General features: G+C 41.9%; 1 protein-coding gene across 3 annotated transcripts in view; it reads left to right on the top strand.

Moving 5' to 3' along the window:
• The window catches only part of LOC134359549 (proline-rich transmembrane protein 4-like), a 62,815-nt gene that overhangs the window by 14,598 nt on the left and 34,941 nt on the right, over nt 1–13,276 (top strand). For all 3 annotated transcript variants that reach the window (XM_063072968.1, XM_063072969.1, XM_063072970.1), the window contains one exon: nt 11,660–11,806. In XM_063072968.1, the coding sequence (XP_062929038.1) occupies nt 11,660–11,806 (147 nt within the window). The remainder of the gene's footprint in view (nt 1–11,659; nt 11,807–13,276) is intronic.

Raw genomic sequence — 13,276 nt, forward strand, 5'->3', positions numbered from 1 at the left:
GTTTCTGAAGATAGAAGAATAAGGAGATTATGAAAGGAGCATCCATCAAGCCCGTTCTGTCACTCAATATCAAATTCAATCCAAGATAGCACTTAAATCCACTTTCCTGTTACAGACTTCCTATCTCAGCCTCCACAGCTCCCTTGGAATGTCCCTAAAATCCACCTGTGAGAAACAAAGTTTTCCTCATCTGTTTTAAATAGGCAATCCTCCCACCCTGCCCACCCCCTGTTCCAGATTCCCCAGTGAGGAACAATAATCTCACAGCATCTGCTCTGTCTAGCCCCTCACAATCTTTCATATCTCAGCGTCCACATTTCACGCTTCTAAATTTCTTTATATAAAGTAAGCCCAAATTGTTTAAACTATTGAAATCCACCAATCAGCTATGTGATTCATTTTCTGACCCGCCCTAAGACAAGTACAAATCTCCTTAAACAAAGCAACCAAAACTGTACACAGTATTCATGCTGCGGTTTTACCATCACCCTGAATAATTGCTGCAAAATCTGTACTCACCACCTCTGTAATAAAAATGACATTCCAATTGCTTTCATAATTAATTGGTTTGTTTCATTTTCATGGACATCCACGTTCTTCTGTATAACAGCAATCTGTAAATGGTCAAACAACATTATGTTTTTGAATTCTTCCAAACAAACAAAGCAGGTAATTTTACACTATCTCAGATTACACATCATCTGCTCAATCTCTTTTCTGTCTCTTATTATAAACAATTCATGTTTTTGCAACTTGCTTTGATTTATTTTCATATCACCAGAAAACTTGGTTACCAAACATTGGGTCTATCCAGTGCTTATCCGTATAGGTTGTACAGTAAGTAACCAATGCATGTGGTACCTCTTCAGTTGCAACTTAAAAATCAGAAAATAATACTTTTTAGAACGTAATAAACATGAAAAGAGGCTACAAACCTGCTCAACTATTTATCAAGACTAGGGCTGATCTTGTATCCCCCCCCATTCTTTCAAGAGTTAAATGAGAAAAAGAAATAAGAAATAAACTTAGCTACTTACCACACCTCCACCTGTTCTTGCCGAAGCCGGTTGACCCAAAGCCTTACCACTCTGACTCAGACCGCTCCCACGATGACCGCTCTGCTAGACGGTACCTCTCTTTTATGGAGACTGGGTTTTTCAAGCTCCGCCCTGGACCCATGTGGCACACTTCTACTGCGTTTGCGCTGCTGTCTAATCTCCCTATGGAGTCGCCAGCAGCGGCGTGGCTTGTTCGCTTTGCCACTGTGCCACTCAATCTCAGATAAATACATCACTTTTTTGTTAGGTATACCAAAGTAGATAACTTCACATTTTTCAACATTATATTCCATGTGCCACATTTTCGTCCACACACTAACTCACTTTGTCCACATCCCCTTGAAACCCATCCTCCCCATATTCACAATCCTTCCTAACTTAGATTCTTCAGCAAACTGGGAAATGTGATATTTGGTCTCTTCACTGAATTATATTGTGAGTATCTGGCAGAGAAGTACTGGTCACTGTGACACCCCGATCGTCATAGCTTACCAATCTGAGAAGGACTTGAGAGGACTTATTGCCTTCTGAGCAATTACCAATTGTCGGTCCATTTCAGTATATTACCCCAAGTTCCAGATGCTTTAACACTGTTAAATAATTTCTTCTGCGGCACCTTATCTACTCTTTCCCTCAAGGAGCTCATGGGTTAAACAGGATTTTATTTTCATAAACCTATATTGATTTTGCTCAATCCTATTATAGGTCCTTCTGGACTTACGAAGGTTTGACTTATTGACACTCTGTAGATATGAACAAGTGTTTGGTAGTTCAGCAGGATGGATGGGATGGATTTTCTGGCTGCAGTGGGGCTGCAGGAATTTCATACCAGCTGGTAATGGGGCATTAACACATGCCCTCTCTCCCTGCACTGCCTCACCCCTACCTTCCACCAGTCAACTGGAATTGGAATTGGTTTATTGTTGTCACGAAGACCAACTTACAGTGAAAAGCTTGTCTTGCATACTGTTGACACAGATCAGATCATTACACAGTGCATTGAGGTAGAACAAATTAAAACAATAACAATGCAGAGTAAAGTGTAACAGCTACAGAGAAAGTACAGTGTAGGTAAACAAAAAAGTTCAAGATTATAACAAGGTAGATTGTAAGGTAAAGTCTATTTTTTCGTACTGGGGGACCATTTCATAGTTTTATAACAGTGGGGCAGAAGGTGTCCTTGAGCCTGGTGGTAGGTGCTTCTGGGCTTTTGTATCAATGCACAGACAGACGCTGAAACAAGAGGTGGCCATAGTTAAAACAGTCCACTGTTGGTCTGACCAGTTAGTCTCCGACCAGGACTGCTTCGATGACATCGACTGGAATGTTTTCCATGATGAGGATGTCTCCGAGTTCACGGATGGAGTCACATGCTTCATCTGGAAGTGCATCGATGATGTTGTCCCCCAGAAGTTGGTCAGGATTTTCCCGAACCAGAAACCCTGGATCAATACTTCCATGCGAGCAGCGCTTACCATGGGAAACAGCGCTTATGCTGCCAAAATTCAGCAGGAGCTCAAGAAAAGCAGCTACGATCTGCACAAAGCTATCAAGGCTGCGAAACAACAATACAGGGACAAGACTGAGACAAGATTCACTACGAACAGCACACGTGACTTGTGGCAAGGGCTGCATAACATCACGGACCTCAAAGCCAAACGTTATGGTGCCACCAACATCGCAGGCTCTCTCTCAGATGAGCTCAATCACTTTTACGCTCGGATCAATGTCACTAACTCTGAGCCTCTGAGGAAAGCCACCGCTACAACCTGCAACCTGGTCATCTCCGAGGCTGAGGTATGCAGATGTTTCCAATGAATGGACAGTCACAAGCCTGTGGGACTGGACGGCATCCCAGGGCGAGTATTTAGGATGTACGCAGCACAACTGGCAGGTGTGTTTACAGACATTTTTAATCTCTCCCCCTCCCAGTGTGTAGAGTGCCCTCCTGCTTCAAATTATCCACCATTGTTGCTATGCAAAAAATAACCAAGGTAACATGTCTGAACGACTGGCGTCCTGTCACACTCACCTCAATAATAAGCAAATGCTTTGAGAGGCTGGTCAAGGATTACATCTGCAGCTTGCTACCACCCAAACTGGACCCCCTACAATTTGCCTACCGACGCAACCGATCGACAGATGACGCAATAGCCACTGCTCTACATACCATCCTTACACATCTGGAGAAGGAGGATGCTTATGTGAGAATGCTGTTCTTGGACTACAGTTCAGCATTCAACACCATAGTTCCTTCCGGGCTTAAGAGGGAGCTCAAAGACCTTGGCCTTGACCCTGCCTTGTGCAGTTGGATCCTGAACTTCCTGTCAGATCATCAGCAAGTGGTAAGAGTGGGCTCCCTCACCTCCACCCCTCTGACTCTCAACACAGGTGCCCCTCAGGGCTGTGTGCTAAATCCCCTCCTTTACTCCCTGTGTACCCGTGACTGTGTTGCCACCCATAGCTCTAATCTGCTAATTAAATTTGCCGATGACACTACATTGATTGATCTAACCTCAAACAATAACGAGGTGGCCTACAGGGAAGAAATCATTTCTCTGACACAGTGGTGTCAAGAAAACAACTTCTCCCTCAATGTCGCAAAAACAAAGGAGCTGGTTGTGGATTACAGGAGGAATGGAGACAGGCTCACCCCTACTGACATCAATGGATCTGGGGTTGTGAGGGTGAACAGCTTTAAGTTCCTCTGCATCCACATCACCGATGATGTCATGTGGTCTGTACACACCAGCTGTGTGGTGAAAAAAACACAGCAATGCCTCTTTCACCTCAGACGGTTGAGGAAGTTTGGTATGGGCCCCCAAATCCTCAGAACTTCTACAAGAGCACAATTGAGAGCATCCTGACTGGCTGCATCACTGCCTGGTATGGGAACTGTACCTCCCTTAATTGCAGGATTCTGCAGAGAGTGGTGCGGAACTTCCTATGATTCAGGGCATTTACAAAGACAGGTGTATAAAAAGGGCCCGTAGGATCATTGGGGACCCAAGTCACCCCAACCACAATCTATTCCAGCTGCTACCATCTGGGAAACGGTACCACAGCATAAAATTCAGGACCAACAGGCTCCAGGATGGCTTCTTCCTGATTAACTCACGCTGATCTGAGTGTATTTCTATGTTACATTGACTGTTCTATTTATTATAAATCACTATGATTGCACATTGCACATTTAGATGGAGATGTAACATAAAGATTTTTACTCCTCATGTATGTGAAGAACGTAAGAAATAAAGTCATTCAATTCAATTCTTCTGCCCATTGGGAGAGAGAAGAGGAGAGAATGTCCGGGATGAGTGAGATTTTCGAATATGCTGAACGTTCTACTGAAGCAGTGAGAAATCCTTGGAGGGGAGGCTGGTTTTCATGATGTGTCCACAACTCTGTAGCTTTTTGTAGCATGCAGAACAGTTGCCATACCAAGCCACTCTGCATCCAGATAGGATGGTTTCTATGCCTATGGGGATGGAACTGGACTCTCTGACGGTGGTGTCTGAAAAGAGGATGCTGTCCAAGTTACATGCCATCTTGGTCAATGTCTCCCATCCACTACATAATGTACTGGTTGGGCACAGGAGTACATTCAGCCAGAGACTCATTCCACCGAGATGCAACACAGAGCATCATAGGAAGTCATTCCTGCTTGCGGCCGTAAAACTTTACAACTCCTCCCTTGGAGGGTCAGATGCCCTGAGCCAATAGGCTGGTCCTGGACTTATTTCCTGGCATAATTTACATATTACTATTTAGCTATTTATGGTTTTATTACTATTTAATTATTTATGGTGCAACTGTAACGAAAACCAATTTCCCCCGGGATCAATAAAGTATGACTATGACTATGACTATGCCACAAAAGTCAGAGTCTGGGTTGAGCCGAGCAGAATTGGCAGTGTTGAGTAGGGTCGTTAGGTCATTAGGCTGGCTGGTGGCCATGCTTCCTGCACAAGCTTACTCCCTGTCACAGCTATTTTTATTCATTTACAACTTGTGAACAACTTGGATTACAAAGAGTGCTCAGGAACAGAACCCTGTCGTATACAGGACTGTCTATATGTACTCCTTTCAAAGTGTTCTGTTAATATGTTATTCATTATCATTACCATTGACACTAGACTAAATATTTGGTAGTTCTTTGTTTTTTCTCTCTCTCATTGCTTATAATGGAGTCACATCTCCACCCACAGTAACAGTTCCAGAAACTACAGAGGCCTAAAAGATGACACTCGGAATATGCACCATCTCTATAGAATTTTCTTTCTAAACTCGGGAATGTAAACTATCAGGTCCTAGAGATTAATCAGCCCTCAAGCTCAGGAACTGCTCTAGAATTATTTTTGACTAACAGTTAGTTCCTTCAGTTTCTCATTCTTTATATCTTTGGTTCTCTAATATATCTGACAGGTTTTCTGAACATTTGTTCTCATTAATGTTTCTTTCTGACAGTCTCGTTATCTTTCTTCCCAATCTATCTTGCCATTTCTGTGTTGCCTTTTTTCCAGTTTCTCAGTTCTCCCTTAATGAGTTTCAAAACACTTTAAACTTCAGATGCTTTGCCACTATAAGTTTCTCCTTGATTTAGAACAGTTTATAATTTCTCTTCTCAGCTACAGGTGGATCACTTTTCCTTTTTGCATCTTGAAGTATATATTGTTTGCAACTTTTGCATGAGTTAGTTAACTGCTAACCATTGCATGTCAGTATCGGAATCAGAATCAGGTTTATTTTCACCGGCATAGAACATAGAAATCTACAGCACATTACAGGCCCTTCAGCCCACAATGTTGTGCCAACCATGTAACCTACTCTAGAAACTACCTAGGATTTCCCTAGCGCATAGCCCGCTATTTTTCTAAGCTCCATGTACCTATTCAAGAGACTCTTAAAAGACCCCATTGTATCTGCTTCCACTACTGCCTGGTTTTGCATTTAACTGCATTATTTACAAAGTTAGTGTAAAATTCTATCATGTTAGGGTCATATGGCATGGAAACAGACCCCTTGGTCCAGTTTGACTATGTTGCTGGCCAGTGAAGCTAGTCCAAACTGCCTGAATGTGGCGCATAGCCCTCTAAACCTTTTCTACCCATCCACCTACCTAGGTGGCTTTTAAATGTTGCTCATGTGCCCATGTCAATAACTACTTTTAGCAGTTTGTTTTGAAGATGAACCAACTTCGATTGAAGACACTGCCTCAGTGTCCCTTCTAAATCCCTCGCCTCTGAATTTAAACCTATTTCCTTTTGTTTGTAGCACCCATTCCCTGGGTAAAAGACCACGTACTTTCACCCTGTCTCTACCCCTCGTGATCATATAGACCTCTATCAGGTTGCCCCTTAATCTTCCACAATGAAGTCTTAGTCCACTTCACTTCTCCTTGTAACTCAGACATCTGAGTCCAGCCAGCATCCTGGTAAATGTTCCTGCACTCTTTCTAGTTTAATAATATCTTTCCTATAACAGGGCAACTAAAACTGTACACAATACTCCAAGACTGGCCTCATCGATGTCTCATACAACTGCATCATAACTCCCAACTCCTTTACTCAAGGCTCTGACTGACGAAGGCCAGCATGCAAACACTTTATTTACCACCTGATCTACCTGTGATGCCACTTCCAGCGAACTATACACTTGCATTCTTAGATATCTGTTGCTCCTTAGCTCTCCCCACAACACTACTATTCACTGTATAAGAACTATTCTGTTTTGATCTCTCAAAATGCAATATCTCACTTATCTGGATTGAAAGCCATTTGCCAGTCCTTAGCCTGCAACACAGAGCGTCATAGGAAGTCATTCCTGCCTGTGGCTATCAAACTTTACAACTCCTCCCTTGGAGGGTCAGACACCCTGAGCCAATAGGCTGGTCCTGGACTTATTTCCTGGCATAATTTACATATTACTATTTAATTATTTATGGTTTTATTACTATTTAATTATTTATGGTGCAACTGTAACGAAAACCAATTTCACCTGGGATCAATGAAGTATGACTATGACTATGACTATGACTACATACCTAACTGATCAAGGTCCCCTTATTATTGTCACTCTTCCCCAAAATCCCCTTGACAACAAGATTATCAATCATAAATATAGGAGTTTCTGCGGATGCTGGAAATCTTGAGCAACACACACACAAGTGCTGGAGGAACTCAGCGGAATAAAGTTTCAATCCTTTCTCAATGCACAAAATGAGTTACAGACTAATCTTTCCCCTTGCTGGTGCCTCAAAAGGAACCTTGTAGATATTGCATAAATCCATCTTCCACTTTATTAGAGAAAATTTAATTTAGTTAGTCAGTCCACTATCCAATGCCACAAATTATTACCTCCAACATGAATCATTTATGTGTGTCATTGTATCGAATGTTCTTATTAGGGTAATTGAGATGTTCCAAATACCCCAATTAGTGCTAATAGCATTCTCAATGAACTCTAAATGTCAAGCATAATTTCTTTTTCACAAAACTATGCCAAATGTGCTGAACTATTAAATTTTTCTACATATCCTGCTATTACTTCCTGAATAATGGATTCCAGAATTTTCCAAATTACAGTTGTTGGGCTAAAGGTTTTTAATTTTAAGCATCAAAATATGACAATCTCTCAATCTTCTAATTACCTGAGAATACACCCTCCATGTGTCTCCTTAAACTTTGCCCTATTGAATTCAAAGTCAAAGTATCCTCCTTCCATATGGTGTCCAAATTTAAACATGTATTTCCTGTGGGGTTCACAGAAGGCATTGTTCAATGGAATGATCACTTCCTCTTCTTTGTATTCCACTTCTCTTGAGGTTATGCCTGGTTTCATTACACATAGATTGTTAGTGATTAAGGTGAATGGGGGCCTTTTCTCTTGATAAAAGACCTAATTGAGGTCCTTAAAATAATGGACGTTTTTAATAAAATGGATACACAAGAAAATATTTCCACTTATGGGGAAGACATAACTAGAAAAGAATGATTGAGGTAAACAGTGTAGAAGCATTACCAACGCAAGAGATTCTGCAGATGCTGGAAGTCTTGAACAACACACAAAATGCAAGCCAGGCAGCATCTGTGGAGGGCAATAAATAGATTTTATGTTTTGGCCATGACACTTCATCAGGACTAGAAAGGGAAGGTGCAAAAGCCAAAATTAGAAGGTGGGTTGAGGGGGAAGGAGTACAGGCTGGCAGGTGATCAATGAAACCAGGTGGGTGGCTGGGGGACAGGAGATGAAGTAAGAAGCCGGAAGGTGGAAGAGGTAAAGGGCTGAAGAAGAAGGAATCTAATAGGAGAGGACAGTGGACCATGGGAGAAAGGGAAGGAGAGGGAGTGAAGAAGTAACCAGAAAAGGGAATGGAAAAAGGGAGAATGGGGGGGGGGGGGGAGAGTAATTACTCGAAGTTAGAGAAATCAATGCTTCATGCTATCATGTTGGACACTGTCAGACAGAACTGGCTATCCATTTCAATTTGCCTTCCCACTTGCATCCTGACACAACCATCCATGGCTCTTCTACTGCCACGATGAGGCCAAACTCAGGCTGGAGAAGCACCTCCTCATGCTCTGTCTGGGTAGCCTCCAATCTCTAACATTCAGTAATTACACACTCTTCCCTCCATCTCTTTTACTGTTCCCCATTCTGGTTACCCGCTCATTCCTCCTCTTCTCGTCACCTGCCCGTCACATCCTTCTGAAGCATATTTTGCTTGATATTCCCTCCTTAGAAGATGTCATGTCGGAAGGGCCATGAAAATATAACCCTTAATGGGAGTAGGCAGTTTAAATGGTTTCAGCATGGATTAGATGGGCCAAAGGGCCTGTTTCTGTACTGCGCTTCTCCATGACTCTGTGATCCTATTTATAATGGACAGGCTTGGGTGCTCCTTGGGTCGGCAGGAGTAAAGAATTTAATGCAGTCGTAGTCTAACAGCCTCTTGACACTCACAGTCCAGGCTCGGAAACGAAAAATGGCTTGGTGTTGAGGCATCGGAGGTGCTGGCTCTTGTGGAACTGCAGCTGTGAGTTTCTGGAAAAGAGCAGAGGTTGTAGGAGATAACCCAAAAAGATAACACACACATTTATGGAGTTCTTTTTTCCCTTTCACTTACTTGTTTACTGGAAGGTGAATGGCTTGAGAGAAAAATGGAATCAGTAGAAAATGTGAGAAAAATATTAAGAAAGGAACCTCACAGGATCACATATTCACTGCGGCATTTATCAGTATTCAGTGCATAACTATACCATCTGCTCCCTGGAGGGTTGTGGAAAGATCATATTAAAATCCAGCACATGTACACATAAATCTGTGTCTGCTCATTCAAATTCCTTCTCTTATTCTTGCACTAAGTTATTCTCTCTCAGTTTCTGGCAGTCTACATCCTTTCTTTTCCTTTTATCTCCCCCTTTTGCTAGTTGCTCCATCTTCACTTACATGCACACTCGCTCTCTCCCTCGCTTCTCATTCTCTCTCTCCCCCCAAGTCTCTCTTTCCTCTTCTCAAAATCATGTAGAGGAAATTACTGAAGGTGTCCCTTGTGAATTATTAAGCAATAGCAGAACCAAGGACAATACAGATATATTACATGCTAGGATTGCTCCACATGGCCGTTATTCTAAATAATAAATATCTTTGTTGCATCATGAAGTCCTTGGGCAGAGTTCAGAGATAAATTGCTGTAGGCCCAGAGAGAGCCCAAATCCCCAGATCGGCAATAATTCTTAACAATAAATATTATGAATCCAATATTAGTTCATTGCTGTATCTGGATAAACAGGAAAATTCCTATGATATTTTTACACTGATGCAATTCAGTATTTACAATTTCAACTCCTGATTCCCTTATCACCAACTGCAGATAACCCCTGTGTGGATTTGCCCTTAATTTAGCTGCCAGGCATATTGTTTCAATTTAATTCAGACACCACACCCAGGTGATAATGTAGATAGCGGGACTATTGTTTTGAGTTGTATGTTGAAGTTAATTTTAACACTAAATTGAATTGAATTGACTTTATTTCTTACATCCTTCACATACACGAGGAGTAAAAATCCTTATGTTACGTCTTGGTCTGAATGTACAATGTGCAAATTATAGTAATTTGTAATAAATAGTATGTACAACAGGACAGTCAATATAGCACAGAGATACAATTGTATCAGTGTGAATTAATCAGTCTGATGGCCTGGTGGAAGAAGCTGCCCCGGAACCTGTTGGTCTTGGCTTTTATGCTGCGGTACCATTTCCCGGATGGTAGCAGCTGGAACAGTTTGTGGTTGGGGTGACAGGTCCCCAATGATCGTTTGGGCCTTTTTTACACACCTGTCTTTGTAAATGTTCTGAATAGTGGGAAGTTCACACCTACAGATGTGCTGGGCTGTCCGCACCACTCTCTGCAGAGTCCTGCGATTTAGGGAAGTACAGTTCCCATACCAGGCGGTGATGCAGCCAGTCAGGATGCTCTCAGTTGTGCCCCCTGTAAAAAGTCCTTAGGATATGGGGAGTCATGCCAAACTCCTTCAACCGTCTGAGGTGAAAGAGGTGTTGTTGCACTTTTTTCACCACACAGCTGGTATGTACAGACCACGTGAGGTCCTCGGTGATGTGTATGCCGAGGAATTTAAAGCTGATCACCCTCTCAGCCCCAGATCCATTGATGTCAATAGGGGTGAGCCTGTCTCCATTCCTCCTGTAGTCCACAACCAGCTCCTTTGTTTTTGCGACATTGAAGGAGAGGTTGTTTCCTTAACACCACTGTGTCAGGGTGATGACTTCTTCCCTGTAGGCTGCCTCGTTATTGTTTGAGGTAAGGTCAATCGATGAAGTGTCGTCAGCAAATTGAATTAGCAGATTGGAGCTGTGGGTGGCAACACAGTCATGGGTATACAGAGGGGCTCCTGTGTTGTGGGGCAGAGGTGAGAGAGCCAGCTCTTATCACCTGCCGACGATCTGACAGGAAGTCCAGGATCCAGCTGTACTGTTAACCTAGAATATGCCACGGCCAGCTCGGGCAGTAAATTATCTGTTAGGTTGATTCAGTGTTCCCTGAAGCAAACACCAATCTGAAGTGGTCAATAGATTTGTCTGGTTTACTAGTTTAACCCTTAGTGTACTGAATAAGCAATGATTCTATAAACAGAGACTGATACTTATATCTTTCAAGTTTTTGGAAAATCTCAAAGAGCTTTACAACCTTGATAACACTTTTGAGGTGTAATCACTGATAATCTCAGAAATGCAGCAACCAAAGTGAGCACAGAAAGATCCCACAAGTTGCTAATTAACAATGTCCAGATAATGGTTGAGAAATGTAATTGTATAGCTTTTAAAAGTGTAGTACAAAGAGCATTTTTTTTTCTGGAGTGCAACTTGATAATAAAGTTTGGGGCATACCAGAGATTCGGCTGGGAACTTCCTACAATAAGACACCTATGCAAGGATGATTCTTGGGAATACATTGCTGGATTAGTCCCTGATTTATAATTTTTTAGGCTTCTCCCATTCCCAGCTCCAAATCACCCTGTATTGTAACAACTGTCTTTCAGCGACCTCTAACCTCTGAATTTCTTTTTGTCTAATAATGCAGTGCCAATGGAAACCATGTCCACACATGATGCTGCTGCTACCCCCAAGCCAATCACCGACATGGGAAATGGCAAGGGTTGGGACTCCGTTAGCAATCCACAACCTTTGACCCCACCCACCTCTTGGACAATGTCAACAGAATTCACAGGTGAGCCTTACAGGAGGAGTTGGTGCAAAGAACTATCTCTTGTCTTGACATCATCCTGTCTGTGTGGTAAGTGTGCATTTGGATTAGCAAACCATGATTTCCAGACTTAGAAAGTTCTCCAAGTCTCCTGAGACAATCACAAGCATGAAGCTTTTCTTTCCCGATACTGTTTGTAGAGGCTCTGAAGATGGAATTAGAAGCTTGAAAAGTATAAGTTCTTATTCATTCCAGAAAACCACAGTGTCAGAGCAAATCCATAAAAGGCTCACACCCATTTATTTCTGCCACCATAAGTTTCAGCATATAGACCTTTGTTAAGAGTGTATTTTTCTCCCCTTTCTCACCCCATTCCACCTTTAAACACTGAAAATATACGGTTGCTGTGTCCACACCTACAGAAGCATTTAATCTTTAGAGGACCACCCTGACTTACCCAATGCCACTTCAAAATAATGCAGGGAGTCACTGATTCCCCTTGCTATGGTTGATGACAGAACAATGATCAGGCTGCTCTTAGCCCTGAGACGCAAAGAATCATTGCATTTATATTGTCCCCTTCACAACCTCTGGATATTCCAAAGCAACCAGTAAGTACTTTTGATGTGGAATGCAGGAAAAATGAGAGTTAATTCAAGCACAGCATGGCCCACAAACCCCAGAGAGATAAAGAGTTGGAACTTTTATTTTTGATTCTGTTTGTTATATGTTAAAACTGGCCAGGATAATGGAGAGAACAGCTCCGCCCTTTTCTGAATAGGAATATATTTATAATAGTAATACAGTCATATATTTATGCTGAGTTTATACTTTGCATGATCCACATCCCACTGTTCTTCCTCCATCTCATCGTTTTTCCATCATGTATTTGCTTTTCAAATTCCTTCAATCCACCTGAGAAGACAACTGAAGCCATTAAGGAAAGTGACACTGCCTTCACTCCTTCAGATCTCTGGCTATTTGTTCTCAACATTTTTATTTCTCATTGGAGTAGAAAATGCACAATATAAATGCAAATTGCTGTTAGCTAAGCATCAAAGGACAAAAGGTCCAAAGAGAATAGTTCATGCCAAAAGCTGGAAACTGGAACAACTTCTTCCCCTCCTTCATAAGATTTCTGAATAGTTCATGATTTCATGAACACCACCTCACTATTCCTCTTTTCCACTATTTTTATTGTAACTTTATGTAATTAATTTTTTTTATGTCTGCACTGTACTGCTGCTGTAAAATGCAAATTTCATGACATATATTTTATCATAACTTATTTTACTCAAGTGTGACTTATGTTAAACCTGATTCCGATTCTGGATAAGACGCTGAAATTGAACAGCCAGAATCTTCTTGGATGAATGTGGTAAATCCTAAACACAAAGAATTCTGCAGATGCTGGAAATCCAAAACAACACGCACAAAATGTTGGAGGAACTCAGCAGGTCAGGCAGCATGTATGGAAATAAATAAAGTCATAGA

Source organism: Mobula hypostoma, chromosome 20, assembly GCF_963921235.1.
Source record: "Mobula hypostoma chromosome 20, sMobHyp1.1, whole genome shotgun sequence".
Lineage (NCBI taxonomy): Eukaryota > Metazoa > Chordata > Chondrichthyes > Myliobatiformes > Myliobatidae > Mobula > Mobula hypostoma.